Genomic DNA, 19,359 nt, shown 5'->3' on the forward strand with positions numbered 1-19,359 from the left:
ATGAACTTGTTGAAGATGGCAGTGTACTGCACAGGTGTGTGTACAGCATACTCTGCAGTGTCCTGCGCAGGCGCAGGCACAACGTGGATGGCATGAAGTGGGGGTTTGTTGATGTCCATGAAGGTCATTGCTCCGGCTCCGGCTTGGCACAGTGACGTCAGAGTCAGAAGTAATCAGGAATAGTCTGTCAAGCTCAGCAGCTGATGGGAAGGAAGCAAGCTAGGCTGATTCTGTGGCACATGGCTATCGAAGTTGTTATCAATGATATGAGTGATTTGTCAGTGTTTGATGGAAAGTTGTCAATGTAATTGTTCATTTGTTATTCCATTCATTACAAATGGTTTGTTGACAACCGTCGACCAGGCTTGAGGTGGGTCGAGGTGAAACTCAGTATGTTCCACGTACGTACATGGTGTGGTGCCAGTGTTCGAAATCCAGACAGCTGATGGAAGCAAAGGCGGGTTGGACAAATTCATGCGCGATATGGAAGACACAATGTCCATGGTAAATGAAAGCGAATGCAGGCAGTCAGACTATTACAGTTCAGCACTGCAAAGTATTTTTGCAGGGTCAGAATGTTGTGTAAAACTCTGTACACAGTGGCAAGGAAAGGTGGGCTACAGAGTGGTGTGGCAACTGTCATCGTAGGAAAGCTGGACAGGAGCAGAAATAATTAATAAACAAGTTAACACAACAAACAGAAGATTTACTTAACTTGTATTTCTCCAAACATACAAAGACTCATTACAAAGATTCAACACCTAATAGAGTCCAGCTATCGAGTGACAAGAAAGAAGCACGAAGAACGTGTTGTAGCAAAGTGGCTCCAAATGCAAGTGTACTGAGACACTGCCGCCATCCCTCTTACATTGCGATAGCAGAGGGCACTTGAGGAACTGAGCCACTAGCAACTATACTCAGTGGGTGTGCTCCATTGGGTCTGCTGGATCCCACATAACCGGTATTGGTGCTGGATGGAAACTTGCAATCCTGCTGCTAAGACAATTATGGTATGGTATCCATACTCTGAAAGGTCCCAAGGCAGACTGTTTCTTTTCAACTGTTTGGCACTATTTTCAAAAGTCAAAGTACACCATTGCATCACATCACTTGCAGAATTAATTGCTGCACATAGTCAGAGAGTCGGGCGAGAACCACAAACTGTCCAGAATGGAAACTATAGGCATGATGTGCGAATTTCTGCACACAATGGTTACACGAGGGTCGCACTGTCCTCATGTAATAGCTGTGTCGGCACGAAACTTACCTCATACTTGGCTGTCATAAAGTTTCGGGATCACCGCTATGGGAGTCAAGTATGGTGTGGGTACAATATAAATGAGTTATGAGACAGTATGGTAGACTGTACTTTACTGAACAAATAAATACACAAATAAAAGACACAAAACTGTTCACCATGGACGCTAAGAATGAACTGAGGTCCCCAGTTGTCACATACATTTCATTTATAGTATGTAGCAGAGAGGAATTGGGCATCATTCAAGTAATGTTGAGGACCACAAATGGGGAAATACACTGCAATAATCAACCTCGATAAAGGGCAAATAGTATGACCCAGGGCAGGGCATGGGAACAAGCATCTCGCAATAGAAGAAACTGTCAGTTGTTCACCTGCTACTGTTTTGAGCATCTATGGAATATTGGTGAAAGACGGTGAAACTACAAGTAGGCAAGAAGGTGATGGGCATCTGCACCTCATCATAGAACTTTTAAGTCAGAGGCTTTCTCATTCTGTAAAGCAGGATAAGTGGCCACCTGTGGCAGATCTGATGACAGAGGATAATGCTGGTGCAGATACAATTGTTTTAGAGCACAATGTTCAGCACACATTGTTGAACATGGGATACCATCCCCATGTTGGCCCAAAAACATAGTCAATATATCTGCAATGTCACTGAATTACTGAGATTGGAGTGCGGACCAATGGAAACATTTCACATCGTATTAAAATTTTTGTTACACCAGGTTGAGTGTCATATCCACATGCTCAAAACATGCACCTCACCACAAGACAGGACAGTGAGTGGTAGTATTGTGCTGTGAGGGACATTCGCCTTGGCTTTCAATGGACCTGTAGTAGTAACTGAACCAGCACAATAACGGTGGATTACGTGGACACTGTTGTGGACTAAATGCATCCCTTTGCCTTCTATGTCTTCTCTAACAGCTAAGGCATCTTTCAGCAGGATAAATGTCCATGACATAATGACATAATCATACTACAATGATTGATGTGCATGATAGTGAACTCACACTGATATCTTGGGCACCAGATTCATGATTGCAAGAGGCCATCAGCTCTACGTCCACACCTGTGCAGAAATATCAAGCACTGCATATGTCAGGAAATCAACCAAGGACTTGTTGAATTCATGTCATGCAGAATTGCTGCTGTGTTACATTCCAAATGTGGTTCAACAGGCTATTAAGGAAGTTGTCATCATGCTGTGACTCATCTGTTCATATACATTTTTTTATTATTTTTCTTAGACTTTATTCTGTATATTCACAGGGTCAGCATGTTAATTTTTTCATATAGTAATCTTAGTGGTAGAGGGTGAACAGACATCCTTCCTGCCCCCCCCCCCCTCCCCCCCATGGATGGAATTATGGAATTTGTGTACCCCACCTGTCTGTGTCTACTGTTATCCCATGTGAAATGAACATTTAGAAAATATTTGTGAAATGTGTAACTGAAGTGGGACATGCATACCAGCCTGGTGTTCAACTAGTCGGGTGGGAAAACACCTACAAATAATAAGCAGGCTGGCCGGCTCACTGGCTCTCATCATTAATCTGAATCCGGGAAGTGGCATGTTAACACATGCAGCTATCCAGTAGGTTCATCTGTCCATGCGTAAGTGTCAGTCTCCCTAGGTTCCTGCAAGGTGTTCCATAATCAGCTGTATACAATATCACTTACAATAAATACTTTTATGACATTAGTTGAACTGCTCCAATTGATTATACCATAGGACTGTACTGAGTGAATATATGCTAATAACCCCATCTGCAGGCTAACACAACAATGGATATTTTTAAGTGCAAAGCAGGCACAATTGAGCTGTCTGGTTAACTTATCTGGGTGCTGGCGCTCCTTAGTTTAATAACCATCTGGATGCCTAGGGACCTAAGACATGGAGACTCATCCAACGTGGGCCAAATGATCTCAACTTCCAGTACCTGCATGTCAATTTTGTCTGTTTGGAGTTGTATACTATGAGTCTCTTTAAGATTAAGGTTTATGCTGTTTGCTGTGAACCAGTTGTAAACATGTTCCATTATTGTCCTGGCTGTGTCTGATATGGCCACATTTGGGCCCTTTATCAATAGACTAGTGTCATCAGCAAGCATTACAGTTTTTGGAAAGATCTTCAGTCTCCCGGGAAAAATCATTTATGTAGTTCAAGAATTTGAGATATTTGTATTTATTCAACACATATGATAATAATAAGGCATATGGCTAGGCCAGGAAACCTATCTGCACAGAGCTCAGCTACCAGATAAACGTCATTTTAGTTATGCCACTTCAGCGACTTGCATGTTGATGCAGATGAAATGTTGATGAAGACAACACAACACCCAGTCCTCGACTGGAGAAAATCTCCAAACTGGCTGGTAATTGAATCTGGGTCCCTCGCATGGCATATTACCATGATGACCACTTAGCTATAGAAGTGGAACAGATGATTCTTGAACAGATGATTCTTATGAGCTCTGTAACTATGAATAAAAAGCTCATCCTATATCCACCCAATTTAAATCAGTACTCTGAGGTTGGTGATGGCAGACAGATCAACAGAAACAGTGTCTGCAATCTATGATACAGTGAATCACAACCAACAAATGTAAAAACTTCAATTGACAAAAGATTTTTATCTTACATTGGTTTCTGTAGACTTTCTTCAGAATTGTAAGGTTTAAGATAGTCTTCTGTCGAGAGAAAATGGGGTAGAACAAATATGGAAAAAGTCAAAGAAAATGAGATGGAAGGAAAGAAAAATAGATGCTGAATACTGAAGGTATACTCTCAAAGCAAGTGTTCTCAGAATAGTCTTATATAATGTATATCCTGATGACTACCACATTAATGGGCTGGCAAGGCTCCTTATTTTATTTTATGACAATGCTGCCACAGTTCAAGGATACGGAACAGAACATGATGTAGGTTACAGTACGCTTGTTCGCCCACTGCTTAAATACTGCTCAACAGTGTGGGATCCGTACCAGATAGGGTTGATAGAAGAGAAAGAGAAGATCCCATGGAGAGCAGCACGCTTCGTTACAGGATCATTTAGTAATCACGAAAGCATTACGGAGATGATAGATAAACTCCAGTGGAAGACTCTGCAGGAGAGACGCTCAGTAGCTCGGTACGGTCTTTTGTTAAAGTTTCAAGAACATACCTTCACCGAAGAGTCAAGCAGTATATTGCTCCCTCCTACGTATATCTCGCGAAGAGACCATGAGGATAAAATGAGAGAGATCAGAGCCCACACAGAAGCATACCGACAATCCTTCTTTCCACGAACAATACGAGACTGGAATAGAAGGGAGAACCGATAGAGGTACTCAGGGTACCCTCCGCCACACACCGTCAGGTGGCTCGCGGAGTATGGATGTAGATGTAGATATAGATATCTACGCCAGGTGAACCGTCAAATACCATGAAGAACTTTTTGGAGGTTAACCTATCAAAGATCCCTGTTTACATTCATCTTTCGAAAAATGTGAAATAGTGAAGCTTTTGAACTGCTGAATATATATATTGTGGCATGATGAGGACCTAGAACACAATTTCTGCTCTAAATAACTTTGAGAAACCTTGGACAGGTTTCTGACATTCTTGAAACATTGACTTAAGATGAGAAGCAAGATGAACACTCAAGAATTAACTGACAATGCCCTCAGTACATCAGGCTTGGCACTTTGCAGCTGCCTATGCTGTTACTGTATGGTATCATCCCATAAAAAGCAAGTTGATGTAGCACTCAGCCATGTGGTATATATCATTACTGTATGTATCAAGACAAACCCTACACCTTCTTATTTCTTGCTGGTCTTGGACCAGCAATCATAATATAGAAATTCTATGAAGACAGAAAGAAACACACAACTGACAGATGCAAAGCACACTTCTCATGACCATAACCAGCTAAATCAATATTCCATCCATGTCACAGTTCCTTAGTAAGAACTACAAGTCAGTAAGAAAATCTAGGAGCCACAATACTTAAAAAATGGAGATCCAATAATCAATGACATATCATACTACTTAAGTCAGAACTAATGCATTGTTACTTGCCTATTCACACAAGTAAAACTCTGAACTGACTTCACACAGGAGTACAATGTGAATGATTGCAAGTACTGCCAGAAGGATTATATATCATATCTATTCACAATGGGTAAAAAATAAAATTCTACTGCTTTCTTGACAGGCTGGGGTGTCAAAATTACAGAGCTAAATTTAATTTCAATCCTCCCTCTATTTCTAAAATTCGTGTTGATTGTTTTCAGAAGCTGTGCCATAAATCCCATTACAGTGTGGTAATGAAACATTTTACCAAGTTTTTTGCTGGAAATAATTTTTTTTGTACAATATGAATAAGAAGGATAAACTTAATCTAGTATTTCTCAGTCAAAAACAATGGACATATAGGTTCATATGTACCATTTTTTACAGATAATTCTGTTTTTCTTACTCTCTACTCATTTTATAGCTAAAAAAGTAGGACTGAAGATTTAATTTTGATTCCTTTATTTTTTACCATGGCGATGAGCAGCAGCAATTGAGCCAACAGTGTCACTGCAGACAACATAGTGGCTGCTGAGGTTTGGATATAGTTCATGGAGCTCATCTTCCAGCTGTTTATTGGTCTCCTCTTGTTCACAACCACTGAGGCTCATTCCCTATGAAACATTAATGCTGTTAGTGTAACTCCAGGGAGATTGTGAATAAATATATCCTGTATTCTCAGTGTTTATTACATTAAATAACACTACTGCCACAGCTGTGGGTGTGTAAGTTTGGATGTCTGCATGTTTGTGTGTGTGAATGTGTGTACATTTGCTAAAGAAAGAGCAAGTGCTTGAAATGCAGTGTCAATACTGTCTTATTTTGTGTAAATAAGTGCAGTGATAAACATATACTATCTAACATCTATAATTTATAACCTTAATAACCGGTCACTTAGATAACCGAAGAAGAGGACCTGTTAGTAAAAAAGAAGGCAGGGAATATTGTGTAGCCAACAGAGAAGCAGTAACAGCAGAATGGGCCGGTTAGGAGAAGATGACTTCAAACGTGGATGTCACATTACAGAACCATCAGGAACACTTCAAATCTTATAAATCTGCCCAAGGTGAGTGTTGGTCGTGTGACTGCCGAGTGGAAATGTGAAGGAACAACAACAGATAAATCAAGACCAAGGAGACCTTATGTATTGACAGTGACCATTGAGGAGAGTAGTTGTAAACAATCACATACAATCAGAAGAAGGAATCACTCACAAGCTCCAATGTGCTAACATCAGTCCAACTAGCACAGTACCTGTGTGTAAGGAGAACAATGACACAGTTAATAAAATATTCCAGGCTACTATGCTGTGGTCTAAGGGGTTTCACTTCAAAACCTGACATTTTGTCCCATCTGAGGGGGACATTTTCAAGGGGGATCATAGTTTTATTGAACATCCGATTCATACCGTAGTCACTACTGACCAATCTCTATGGCCTCTCTGTATAGCTGCTCGTAGTATCTGCTTGTGGCTGCCAGCACTTGAGTCTGGTCAAAATGAATGTGATGGTCTCCTGGCTGTAAAGCATGTTTCACAACAGCTGATCTGTCAGCCTCTCCTCTTCTGCAACTGCCATTTTGCTCTTCGAGTCATTTTTTGACAGTTCTTTTTGGGTACCAACATACACCTCCCCACAACTACACAGAATACTATACCCACAACTACACAGAATCTTATAAATTCCAGCTTTTTACAGCAGTTGATGAGCATCCTTGGCCAATTTTAGATGATCTTATATCTTCTGTGGGTGGGTGTAAGTTACTGCGATGTTCCGCTTTCTCAAGATTTTTCCTATGCGGTCAGTCACGTCCTTAATGAATGGCAGGAAAACTTTCGATTTTGCTGGGGCTTGAGCATCGCTATGATTTCTACCTGGTGGCCTTAATGCCATTTTCAATTCAGCGAATGAATAACCATTCTTGAGCAATGCAGTGGAGAGCTGTTTTAATTCTGTATCAAGTACAAGGGCAATTGCAGGAGAGGGGCGTTTGACAGATCAGCTGTTGCGCAACATGCTTTACAGGCAGCAGATCATCACATTCATTTTGACCGGACTCAAATGGATACCACAAATAGCTATACAGAGAGGCTATAGAGATTGTGAAACACCCCAGGAAACTTTTAGGATGGAGGAGGGCGTGAAATTGAATTAAATTTGGATTCCGGTGCTGAAGAAGAGGTGTACCTGTCTTCCACAGGGATCACAGTAAAAGGGGATGATGACAGTAGACAACAGCCAGTTGTGCTCGTGTATTCAAAACATGTGATGTCATGCCACTGCATGGAAGCTCGCATAAGTGGAATTTTGCTGTAGGCATTAGCGAGCCAGGATGTGAATCTAACATTCAACAAAACTAGGATTCCTCTTGAAAATGTCCTCTGCAGATGGCAACGAAATGTCAGGTTTTGAAGCAAAATCCCTTAGACCATGGCATAACAGCCCAGAATATTTTATTAATTGTGACAACTCTAGCAGTGAAAGTTTACATTTTACAAGGAGAATGATGGCTGAGAAGTCTCTTATAAGTCACAAATTTCTGTTGAGACACTTAAGATGGTGTAAAGTGCAATGCCACTGAACAGTGCATGACTGAAAATAAGTGATTTTGACTGATGAATCATTCTATACCCTGTGACAATTCAATGGAAGGGTTTGGAGAATTCCTAGAGAATGTACCTGCCATTAAGCATAGTGCTAATAGTAAAGTACAGAGGAGACAGTTTTACTGTATGGCAGTGTTTTTTGTGGTTTACAGCATTGTGTACTGTGTACTACAGAAGAACACTTCGGAAAAGGTGATCATCTGTATCAGCATGACAGTGCACACTATTATAAAACAGCATCTGTGAAGCAATGGTTTGTGGACATGGACTGGCCTGATCAGGACCACAAAGTAGACCCTAGAGAATACCTTTGGGATAGCCTAGAATGCCGACTTCACTCCAGACCTCAGTGTCCAACTTCACTTCACTCTAGTATCAGTTCTTCAGGAAGAATGGGTTGTCATTCCTCCACAGATATTCAGACAGCTCATTGTTAATTCACAGATTAATGAGCAGATGTGGCTCAACAAGATGCCACATACTTTGAAAACTTTAAGCAAAGCTGTTCCATGGAAAGTTAAAAGTTTTACTAACATGTAACTGTTAGTATTCACTCACTGAATTCTGTGTCATAGGACTTCTTATACTTACTGCAGTGACATACCACATTAACATACATGTTACAATTGCAAAATGTAAAATAAGGGAAAGGCAACTACTCACCTATAGTGGATCAATGCATGGAGCACAGTACCACTTAACAAGAAAAGGCATTCACACTAGCTTTCAAGCACTAACTCTTTTTCTAGCTATAGCAGAAACATTCAAACACACAGACACACAAACACAGACTCCCTTGGCCTCAGCAAGACAGAAGTGTGTGTGTGTGTGTGTGTGTGTGTGTGTGTGTGTGTGTGTGTGTGTGTGTGTGTGTGTGTGCATACTATTGTTAGGAAAACGGATAGTACTCAAAAATAAGTGTGAATGACATCTTCTATTAAGTGTTACTGTTCTCCACACATCGATCCACTATAGGTGAGTGGTTGCCTTTCCTTTATTTTACATATTGCTCCAGCCAGATTGCTACATGCAAAAGTTATAACTAATTAAATTAAACATACATCAACAAGAATGTTAACAACTCCTGCCATATTCATTAATTCATTGGTTGCTTATACTATCAGGTGATTACTGGCAATATTTTAGATTAAAATAAGAAACACATACTTCCAGTTCTCTGTTTCTATACAGCTACTCTTAAGATTTAGGTTTTGCATCTTCGATAATATGACTTCAGGTTCTAAACCTTACAAGATGGTACACAGTAGTTCTTTCTTTTTCCTTCAGTAAAGCTTCATCGAAATGATAATATTAACTTACCAGTGATGCCAAAGGTTTATCAATAGGAAGTTTTGCAGCTGCCTTTGCTTCTTCTACCATTCCATTGATACGCTTCTCACACTCCGCCATTCCAAATAGCTGAAACAAGACATTCAAGTGTTATTTGACATTTGCCCATGAATTAACAACAATTTCTTTCTCTATGTAATCACAAACATTCTATGTTAAATAAACCAACAGGAATTCCAGGCAGGAATATCAACAATGCAGTAAAAAACACTCTGCTACTCGAGAAGACAAGTCAAGCTGCAGACAGGCACAGTTAAGGTAGATCTGCAGTGACAGTATGCTCAGTATGCTGAGGGTCTCACCAGGGCCTTTATAAACAGGCACTATCCACCAGACCTAGTCTGCAAACAGATCTCCCACCATTTCCCCTCACACCCCCAATCCTCCCACCAAGCCCAAGAACCAGCCACAAAGGAGTGTCCCATTCATCATCTAGTACCACCATGGACTGGAACGACTGAACCACATCTTTCATCAGGTCTTTTATTACCTATCATTGTGGCCTGAAAGTAGGGGCATCCTACCCAAGATACTTCCCACCGCTCCTAAAGTGGTGTTCTGTCATCCACCCAACCTTCACAACATACTAGTCCATCCCTATGCCAATCCTAATCCCTTGCCACAAGGGTTGTATCCCAGAGGAAGATCCAGCCCTGGATCACATGAAAGCCGCCATGTCATTGACCAGCTCTGCTGCAATCACTACACAGATTTTTTTTTGTTGGTATGACTATCGCTACACAGTTTTTTGTTTTTTTTTTTTGTTTTTTGTATGACTATCAAACCCCCCTCCCCCCATGAACCATGGACCTTGCCGTTGGTGGGGAGGCTTGAGATTGCGTGCCTCAGCGACACAGATGGCCGTACCATAGGTGCAACCACAACGGAGGGGTATCTGTTGAGAGGCCAGACAAACGTGTGGTTCCTGAAGAGGGGCAGCAGCCTTTTCAGTAGTTGCAGGGGCAACAGTCTGGATGATTGACTGATCTGGCCTTGCAACATTAACCAAAACGGCCTTGCTGTGCTGGTACTGCGAACGGCTGAAAGCAAGGGGAAACTACAGCCGTAATTTTTCCTGAGGACATGCAGCTTTACTGTATGATTAAATGATGATGGCGTCCTCTTGGGTAAAATATTCCGGAGGTAAAATAGTCCCCCATTCGGATCTCCGGGCGGGGACTACTCAAGAGGATGTCGTTATCAGGAGAAAGAAAACTGGCGTTCTACGGATCGGAGCGTGGAATGTCAGATCCCTTAATCGGGCAGGTAGGTTAGAAAATTTAAAAAGGGAAATGGATAGGTTAAAGTTAGATATAGTGGGAATTAGTGAAGTTCGGTGGCAGGAGGAACAAGACTTCTGGTCAGGTGACTACAGGGTTATAAACACAAAATCAAATAGGGGTAATGCAGGAGTAGGTTTAATAATGAATAGGAAAATAGGAATGCGGGTAAGCTACTACAAACAGCATAGTGAACGCATTATTGTGGCCAAGATAGATACGAAGCACACACCTACTACAGTAGTACTAGTTTATATGCCAACTAGCTCTGCAGATGACGAAGAAATTGAAGAAATGTACGATGAAATAAAAGAAATTATTCAGATAGTGAAGGGAGACGAAAATTTAATAGTAATGGGTGACTGGAATTCGAGTGTAGGAAAAGGGAGAGAAGGAAACATAGTAGGTAAATATGGATTGGGGCTAAGAAATGAAAGAGGAAGCCGCCTAGTAGAATTTTGAACAGAGCACAACTTAATCATAGCTAACACTTGGTTTAAGAATCATGAAAGAAGGTTGTATACATGGAAGAACCCTGGAGATACTAAAAGGTATCAGATAGATTACATAATGGTAAAACAGAGATTTAGGAGCCAGGTTTTAAGTTGTAAGACATTTCCAGGGGCAGATGTGGACTCTGACCACAATCTATTGGTTATGACCTGTATATTAAAACTGAAGAAACTGCAAAAATGTGGGAAATTAAGGAGATGGGACCTGGATAAACTGAAAGAACAAGAGGTTGTACAGAGTTTCAGGGAGAGCATAAGGGAACAATTGACAGGAATAGGGGAAGGAATACAGTAGAAGAAGAATGGGTAGCTCTGAGGGATGAAGTAGTGAAGGCAGCAGAGGATAAAGTAGGTAAAAATACGAGGGCTACTAGAAATCCTTGGGTAACAGAAGAAATATTGAATTTAATTGATGAAAGGATAAAATATAAAAATGCAGTAAATGAAGCAGGCACAAAGGAATACAAACATCTCAAAAATGAGATCGACAGGAAGTGCAAAATGGCTAAGCAGGGATGGCTAGAGGACAAATGTAAGGATGTAGAAGCTTATCTCACTAGAGGTAAGATAGATACTGCCTACAGGAAAATTAAAGAGACCTTTGGAGAGAAGAGAAGCACGTGTATGAATATCAAGAGCTGAGATGGCAACCCAGTTCTAAGCAAAGAAGGGAAGAGGATGTGGATGAAGATGAAATGAGAGATTCGATACTGCGTGAAGAGTTTGATAGAGCACTGAAAGACCTGAGACGAAACAAGGCCCCCGGAGTAGACAACATTCCATTGGAACTATTGACAGCCTTGGGAGAGCCAGTCCTGACAAAACTCTACCAGCTGGTGAGCAAGATGTATGAGACAGGCGAAATACCCTCAGACTTCAAGAAGAATATAATAATTCCAATCCCAAAGAAAGCAGGTGCTGACAGATGTGAAAATTACCGAACTATCAGTTTCATAAGTCACAGGTGCAAAATACTAACACGAATTCTTTAGAGACGAATGGAAAAACTGGTAAATGCGGACCTCGGGGAGGATCAGTTTGGATTCCGTAGAAATGTTGGAACACGTGAGGCAATACTGACCTTACGACTTATCTTAGAAGAAAGATTAAGAAAAGACAAACCTACGTTTCTAGCATTTGTAGACTTAGAGAAAGCTTTTGACAATGTTGACTGGAATACTCTTTTTCAAATTCTAAAGGTGGCAGGGGTAAAATACAGGGAGCAAAAGGCTATTTACAATTTGTACAGAAACCAGGTGGCAGTTATTAAAGTCGAGGGGCATGAAAGGGAAGCAGTGGTTGGGAAAGGAGTGAGACAGGGTTGTAGCCTCTCCCTGATGTTATTCAATCTGTATATTGAGCAAGCAGTAAAGGAAACAAAAGAAAAATTTGGAGTAGGTATTAAAATTCATGGAGAAGAAGTAAAAACTTTGAGGTTCGCCGATGACATTGTAATTCTGTCAGAGACGGCAAAGGACTTGGAAGGGCAGTTGAACGGAATGGACAGTGTCTTGAAAGGAGGATATAAGATGAACATCAACAAAAGCAAAACGAGGATAATGGAATGTAGTAAAATTAAATCGGGTGATGCTGAGGGAATTAGATTAGGAAATAAGACACTTAAAGTAGTAAAGGAGTTTTGCTATTTAGGAAGTAAAATAACTGATGATGGTTGAAGTAGAGAGGATATAAAATGTAGACTGGCAATGGCAAGGAAAGCGTTTCTGAAGAAGAGAAATTTGTTAACATCGAATATAGATTTATGTATCCAAAAGTCGTTTCTGAATGGACGATAACTAGTTTGGACAAGAAGAGAATAGAAGCTTTCGAAATGTGGTACTACAGAAGAATACTGAAGATAAGGTGGATAGAGGAGGTATTGAATAGGATTGGGGAGAAGAGAAGTTTGTGGCACAACTTGACTAGAAGAAGGGATCGGTTGGTAGGACATGTTTTGAGGCATCAAGGGATCACAAATTTAGCATTGGAGGGCAGTGTGGAGGGTAAAAATCGTAGAGGGAGACCGAGAGATGAGTACACTGAGCAGATTCAGAAGGATGTAGGTTGCAGTAGGTACTGGGAGATGAAGAAGCTTGCACAGGATAGAGTAGCATGGAGAGCTGCATCAAACCAGTCTCAGGACTCAGGACAACAACAACAACAACAACAATGACTATCAACCAGCTGTCCACCAGGATAAATGGCCACCGCCAAACTGTGGCCAAGAGCAAAGCAGACCACCAAGGCACAACATGCAGCTGAACATAACACACTTGATTTCAATGGCTGCTTCACTATCTGAGCCATCTGGATCCTTCCCTTCACCACCAGGTTTACTGAACTGCTGCAGATGGGAGTTGTCCTTACAACACATTCTCTCCTCCCATAATTATCCCAGCCTCAAATTATGGTAACATACTGTTCCCACATTCTCCACACAACATTTCCAAACCCCCTCTGTCCTATCATCTCCTCCCCATTCTCATCTCCCACCCTGTTATTTGTAGCCCTATGCCAATGCACACACCTGTCTTTCCTTGCTTCTTCCTCTTTTTGCTCCTTTTTTCCCCACCTCCCTGCCCCACAACCTCCTGATACTGTGCCTGCACACTCCATCAGACAGTGTTCCTCTCTCTCTCTCTCTCTCTCTCTCTCTCTCTCTCTCTCTCTCTCTCTCCCTCCCTCTCCCCCCCCCCCCCCACCTGTACACTACTATCCCTTCCCCTTCCCCACCCCCTCCAGCTTGCTGCTTGCCTACCACATGATGTTGCATTCTGGCCTAAGATGCTGGAGTTGGAGGTCACGTGTGTGTGTGTGTGTGTGTGTGTGTGTGTGTGTGTGTGTGTGTGTGTGTGTGTGAGGTGTCTTGCTTGAGTGAGTGTGTGTTTTACTGAGGAAGGCTGTGGCCGAAAGCTTATGCAAGTGTGCTTTAATTGTGCCAGTCTGCAACCCGACATGTGTTCTTTATGGTATATAGCAATCTGTCTTTTCCTACATTGTTGACATTCTATGTTAAACTTATCTCTGACTTGCAAATTTATCCACCTGATATTTTTAATTACGCATGGCTTCAAATTTCACATATTGCAAACCATACCAGTGTTGGTTATCCTTTCATACTGTCCTGCTATATCTCCCTTGACATAGAGCTGTGTACAGCTTTTATGTTATCCTTGATTAGTCTTACTTGTTCAACCTCCTCATTTATTTTGCCACACAAAAGGAAACTCTTATTCCATAAGCTAAAATTTTAATGAGTATCTTTGACAGCCCGATTTGCAATTCAGTAACAAAGATTTTTTGCAATCTGTATTTGCTTTTTATTCCATTTTAGTGATGTTTTTCTTGTAGATATTTGCACTACAATTGTAGGAAGACAGGAGAGTTGTTATGTCTTTATGGTAAATAATGAATTTTCTGAGTCTATTTTGTATCCGATCGCAGTTCACCACACTCACAAACTACCTTTACCGTTTCTTTCCGTCCTGCCATCAAAAGCAGCTCTAGTTTTAGCGATATAATGAAGAAACATCAACTCTGTCAATACACGCTCTGATATCTGTATCCTTCACTGATCTGTCAAATTTATGACACCCAGAGCAATGTTTCAATACTTATGACTAATGTTTTCCTTATCTGTGGCTCAACTGATAATCTACTACTTCCCCTTGGCACTCCAGCATCACTTCAGAATTCTTCATTTCTCTTAGGTGTAATGACAGGCAATCAGAAATAGTCCTTTGTTGTTTTATGTTGCACACAGAAATTTCTGGTAATTACTAATTTAAAGTGTATTATGGAACTGTAGAGTGATAGAACACTTCTTGATCTCTTTCTTCAGATGGAAATTAGGTGGTCAGCTCAAATACTTTCTTTACCAGACAACTGCACACGGAGAGATCATCTACAACTAACTGCTGGCATTTAAAATGGTATTATAAGGAATATAACGGAAGCTGGACCAAAGTAATAGAATGTGTAAAGAAAATGGACATTAAATAGGGCATAATAAACACAGACAACAAGGCAAAAACAGAGTGGATGATCATAAATTCAGAAACAGGAAAGGCAACATACAAAAATAATAGTCCCAAAGAAATCAGATGGGAAAATTAGCTACAGTGAAACCCAGAAACTACAGCCCAAGCATTTAATGGCTACTACATAAATGTGCCCCCCCATGAACCATGGACCTTGCCGTTGGTGGGGAGGCTTGCATGCCTCAGCGATACAGATAGCCGAACCGTAGGTGCAACCACAACGGAGGGGTATCTGTTGAGAGGACAACAAACGTGTGGTTCCTGAAGAGGGGCAGCAACCTTTTCAGTAGTTGCAGGGGCAACAGTCTGGATGATTGACTGATCTGGCCTTGTAACATTAACCAAAATGGCCTTGCTGTTCTGGTACTGCGAACGGCTGAAAGCAAGGGGAAACTACAGCCGTAATTTTTATCAAGGGCATGCACCTTTACTGTATGATTAAATGATGATGGTGTCCTCTTGGGTAAAATATTCCGGAGGTAAAATAGCCCCCATTCGGATCTCCGGGTGGGGACTACTCAAGATGACGTTGTTATCAGGAGAAAAAAAACTAGCGTTCTATGGATCGAAGCATGGAATGTCAGATCCCTTAATCGAAATAATTAATGGAAAATCTCATATAAAGATGTGAAACAAATACTAACAAAGAGATAGAGGGGCTGGCCAGTACTTACCTCAGCTCAGTAAAGCTGATAGAAACACAAAAAACAACCGAAAATTTAAGTTCCTAGCTTTCGGAATAAATGTTCCTTCATCAGGGAGGAGAGAGGAGAAAGAAAGGGAAGAAGGGAAAGTGGATTTAGTTACTCACAACCCAGGTTATGAAGCAACAGGGAAAGGAAAACAGGGAGGGTAGCAAGGATGGAGGCATGGTTGTCAGAGGGAAGCCAAAGATATTCTACTGTAAGTACTGTGCCAGCTTCAAACCAAAGAGGATGCATACAGAAGTAAAGAGGTATATAGTATAAAGATGTAGGATGAAAAGATGCATGGATGGCTAAAGACGAAAGGGAAAGAGGAGAAGATTGAAGAGTAAGTGGGAGTGAGGTTGTTTAACGTAGGTTCAGTCCAGGGGGATGGTGGGATGAAAGGATGTGTTGGAGTGCAAGTTCCCATCTCCGCAGTTCAGAGGGACTTGTGTTGGGTGGGAGAAGCCAAATGGCACATACGGTGTAGCAGGTTCCTAGGTCCCTAGAATTATGCTGTAGGGCATGATCCGCTACTGGGTATTGGACATCTCCTAGGCGGACAGTTCGTCTGTGTCTGTTCGTGCGCTCAGCCAGTTTAGTTGTTGACGAACTGTCCGCCTAGGAGATGTCCAATACCCAGTATCGGAGCATGCCCTCCAGCATAATTCTAGGGACCTAGGAACCTGCTACACCGTATGTGCCATTTGGCTTCTCCCACCCAACACCAGTCCCTCTGAACTGCGGAGATGGGAACTTGCACTCCAACTCACCCTTTCATCCCGCCATCCCCCTGGACTGAACCTACGTTAAACAACCTCACTCTCACTTACTCTTCAGTCTTCTCCTCTTTCCCTTTCGTCTTTAGCCATTCATGCATCTTTTCATCCTACATATTTATACTATATACCTCTTTACTTCTGTATGCATCCTCTTTGGTTTGAAGCTGGCACAGTACTTACAGTAGAATATCTTTGGCTTCCCTCTGACAACCATGCCTCCATCCTTGCTACCCTCCCTGTTTTCCTTTCCCTGTTGCTTCATAACCTGGGTTGTAAGTAACTAAATCCACTTTCCCTTCTTCCCTTTCTTTCTCCTCTCTCCTCCCTGATGAAGGAACATTTATTCCGAAAGCTAGGAACATAAATTTTCGGTTGTTTTTTGTGTATCTATCGGCTATGCTGAGGTAAGTACTGGCCAGATCCCTTAATCGGGCAGGTAGGTTAGAAAATTTAAAAAGGGAAATGGATAGGTTAAAGTTAGATATAGTGGGAATTAGTGAAGTTCGGTGGCAGGAGGAACAAGACTTCTGGTCAGGTGAATACAGGGTTATAAATACAAAATCAAATAGGGGTAATGCAGGAATAGGTTTAATAATGAATAAAAAAAAATAGGACTGCGGGTAAGCTACTAGTGAACGTATTATAGTGGCCAAGATAGACACGAAGCCCATGCCTACTAAGTAGTACAAGTTTATATGCCAACTAGCTCTGCAGATGACAAAGAAATTGATGAAATGTATGATGAGATAAAAGAAATTATTCAGGTAGTGAAGGGAGATGAAAAATTAATGGTCATGGGTGACTGGAATTCATCAGTGGGAAAAGGGAGAGAAGGAAACATAGTAGGTGATGTGGATTGGGGCTAAAAAATGAAAGAGGAAGCTGCCTGGTAGAATTTCGTGCAGAGCATAACTTAATCATAGCTAATACTTGGTTTAAGAATCATAAAAGAAGGTTGTATACAGGGAAGAATCCAGGAGATACTAAAAGCTATCAGACAGATTATATAATGGTAAGACAGATATTTAGGAGCCAGGTTTGAAGTTGTAAGACACTTCCAGGGGCAGATGTGGACTCTGACCACAATCTATTGGTTATGAACTGTAGGCTAAAACTTAAGAAACTGCAAAAAGGTGGACATTTAAAGAGATGGGACCTGGATAAACTGAAAGAGCCAGAGATTGTACAGAGTTTCAGGGAGAGCATAAGGGAACAATTGACAGGAAATGGGGAAAAGAAATACAGTAGAAGAAGAATGGGTAGCTTTGAGGGATAAAATAGTGAAGGCACCAGAGGGTCAAATAGGTAAAAAGATGAGGGCTAGTAGAAACCCTTGGGCAACAGAAGAAATATTGAATTTAATTGATGAAAGGATAAAATATAAAAATGCAGTCAAAGAAGCAGGCGAAAAGGAATACAAAGGTCTCAAAAATGAGATCGACAGGAAATGCAAAATGGCTAAGCAGGGATGGCTAGAGGACAAATGTAAGGATGAAGAGGCTTATCTCACTAGGGGTAAGATAGATACTGCCTACAGGAAAATTAGAGAGACCTTTGGAGAAAAAAGAACCACTTGTATGAATATCAAGAGCTCAGATGGAAACCCAGTTCTAAGCAAAGAAGGGAAAGCAGAAAGGTGGAAGGAGTATATAGAGGGTCTCTACAAGGGTGTTGTACTTGAGGACAATATTATGGAAATGGAAGAGGATGTAGATGAAGAAGAAATGGGAGATACGATACTGCGTGAAGGGTTTGACAGAGCACTGAAAGACCTGAGTCGAAACAAGGCCCCCGCAGTAGACAACACTCCATTAGAACTACTGACAACCTTGGGAGAGTCAGTCCTGACAAAACTCTACCATCTGGTAAGCAAGATGTATGAGACAGGCGAAATACCCTCAGACTTCAAGAAGAATATAATAATCCCAATCCCAAAGAAAGCAGGTATTGACAGATGTGAAAATTACCGAACTATCAGTTTAATAATTCACAGCTGCAAAATACTAACGCGAATTCTTTACAGACGAATGGAAAAACAGGTAGAAGCCGACCTCGGGGAAGATCAATTTGAATTCCGTAGAAATGTTGGAACATGTGAGGCAATACTGACCCTATGAATTATCTTAGAAGAAAGATTAAGGAAGGGCAAACCTACGTTTCTAGCAATTGTAGACTTAGAGAAAGCTTTTGACAATGTTGACTGGAATACTCTCTTTCAAATTCTGAAGGTGGCAGGGGTAAAATACAGAAAGCGAAAGGCTATTTACAATTTGTACAGAAACCAGATGGCAGTTATAAGAGTCGAGGGGTATGAAAGGGAAGCAGTGGTTGGAAAGGGGGTGATACAGGGTTGTAGCCTATCCTCAATGTTATTCAATCTGTATATTGAGCAAGTATTTGTATGGAGTATAGTCATGTATGGAAGTGAAACGTGGACAATAAATAGTTTAGACAAGAAGAGAATAGAAGCTTTCGAAATGTGGTGCTACAGAAGAATGCTGAAGATTAGATGGGTTGATCACATAACTAATGAGGAGGTATTGAGTAGAATTGGGGAGAAGAGGAGCTTGCGGCACAACTTGACTAGAAGAAGGGATCGGTTGGTAGGACATGTTCTGAGACATTGAGGGATCACCAATTTAGTATTGGAGGGCAGCGTGGAGGGTAAAAATTGTAGAGGGAGACCAAGAGATGAATACACTAAACAGATTCAGAAGGATGTAGGTTGCAGTATGTACTGGGAGATGAAGAACCTTGCACAGGATAGAGTAGCATGGAAAGCTG

General features: G+C 41.3%; 1 protein-coding gene across 3 annotated transcripts in view; it reads right to left on the reverse strand.

The window, feature by feature from the left end:
- The window catches only part of LOC126356176 (N-acetyl-D-glucosamine kinase), a 199,925-nt gene that overhangs the window by 56,520 nt on the left and 124,046 nt on the right, over positions 1-19,359 (reverse strand). For all 3 annotated transcript variants that reach the window (XM_050006938.1, XM_050006939.1, XM_050006940.1), the window contains exons 3-4: positions 9,246-9,344; positions 5,793-5,934 (exon numbers count right to left, since the gene is read on the reverse strand). In XM_050006938.1, coding sequence (XP_049862895.1) covers positions 5,793-5,934; positions 9,246-9,344 — 241 coding nt within the window. The remainder of the gene's footprint in view (positions 1-5,792; positions 5,935-9,245; positions 9,345-19,359) is intronic.

Source organism: Schistocerca gregaria, chromosome 3 (assembly GCF_023897955.1).
Source record: "Schistocerca gregaria isolate iqSchGreg1 chromosome 3, iqSchGreg1.2, whole genome shotgun sequence".
In the NCBI taxonomy this organism is placed as follows: domain Eukaryota; kingdom Metazoa; phylum Arthropoda; class Insecta; order Orthoptera; family Acrididae; genus Schistocerca; species Schistocerca gregaria.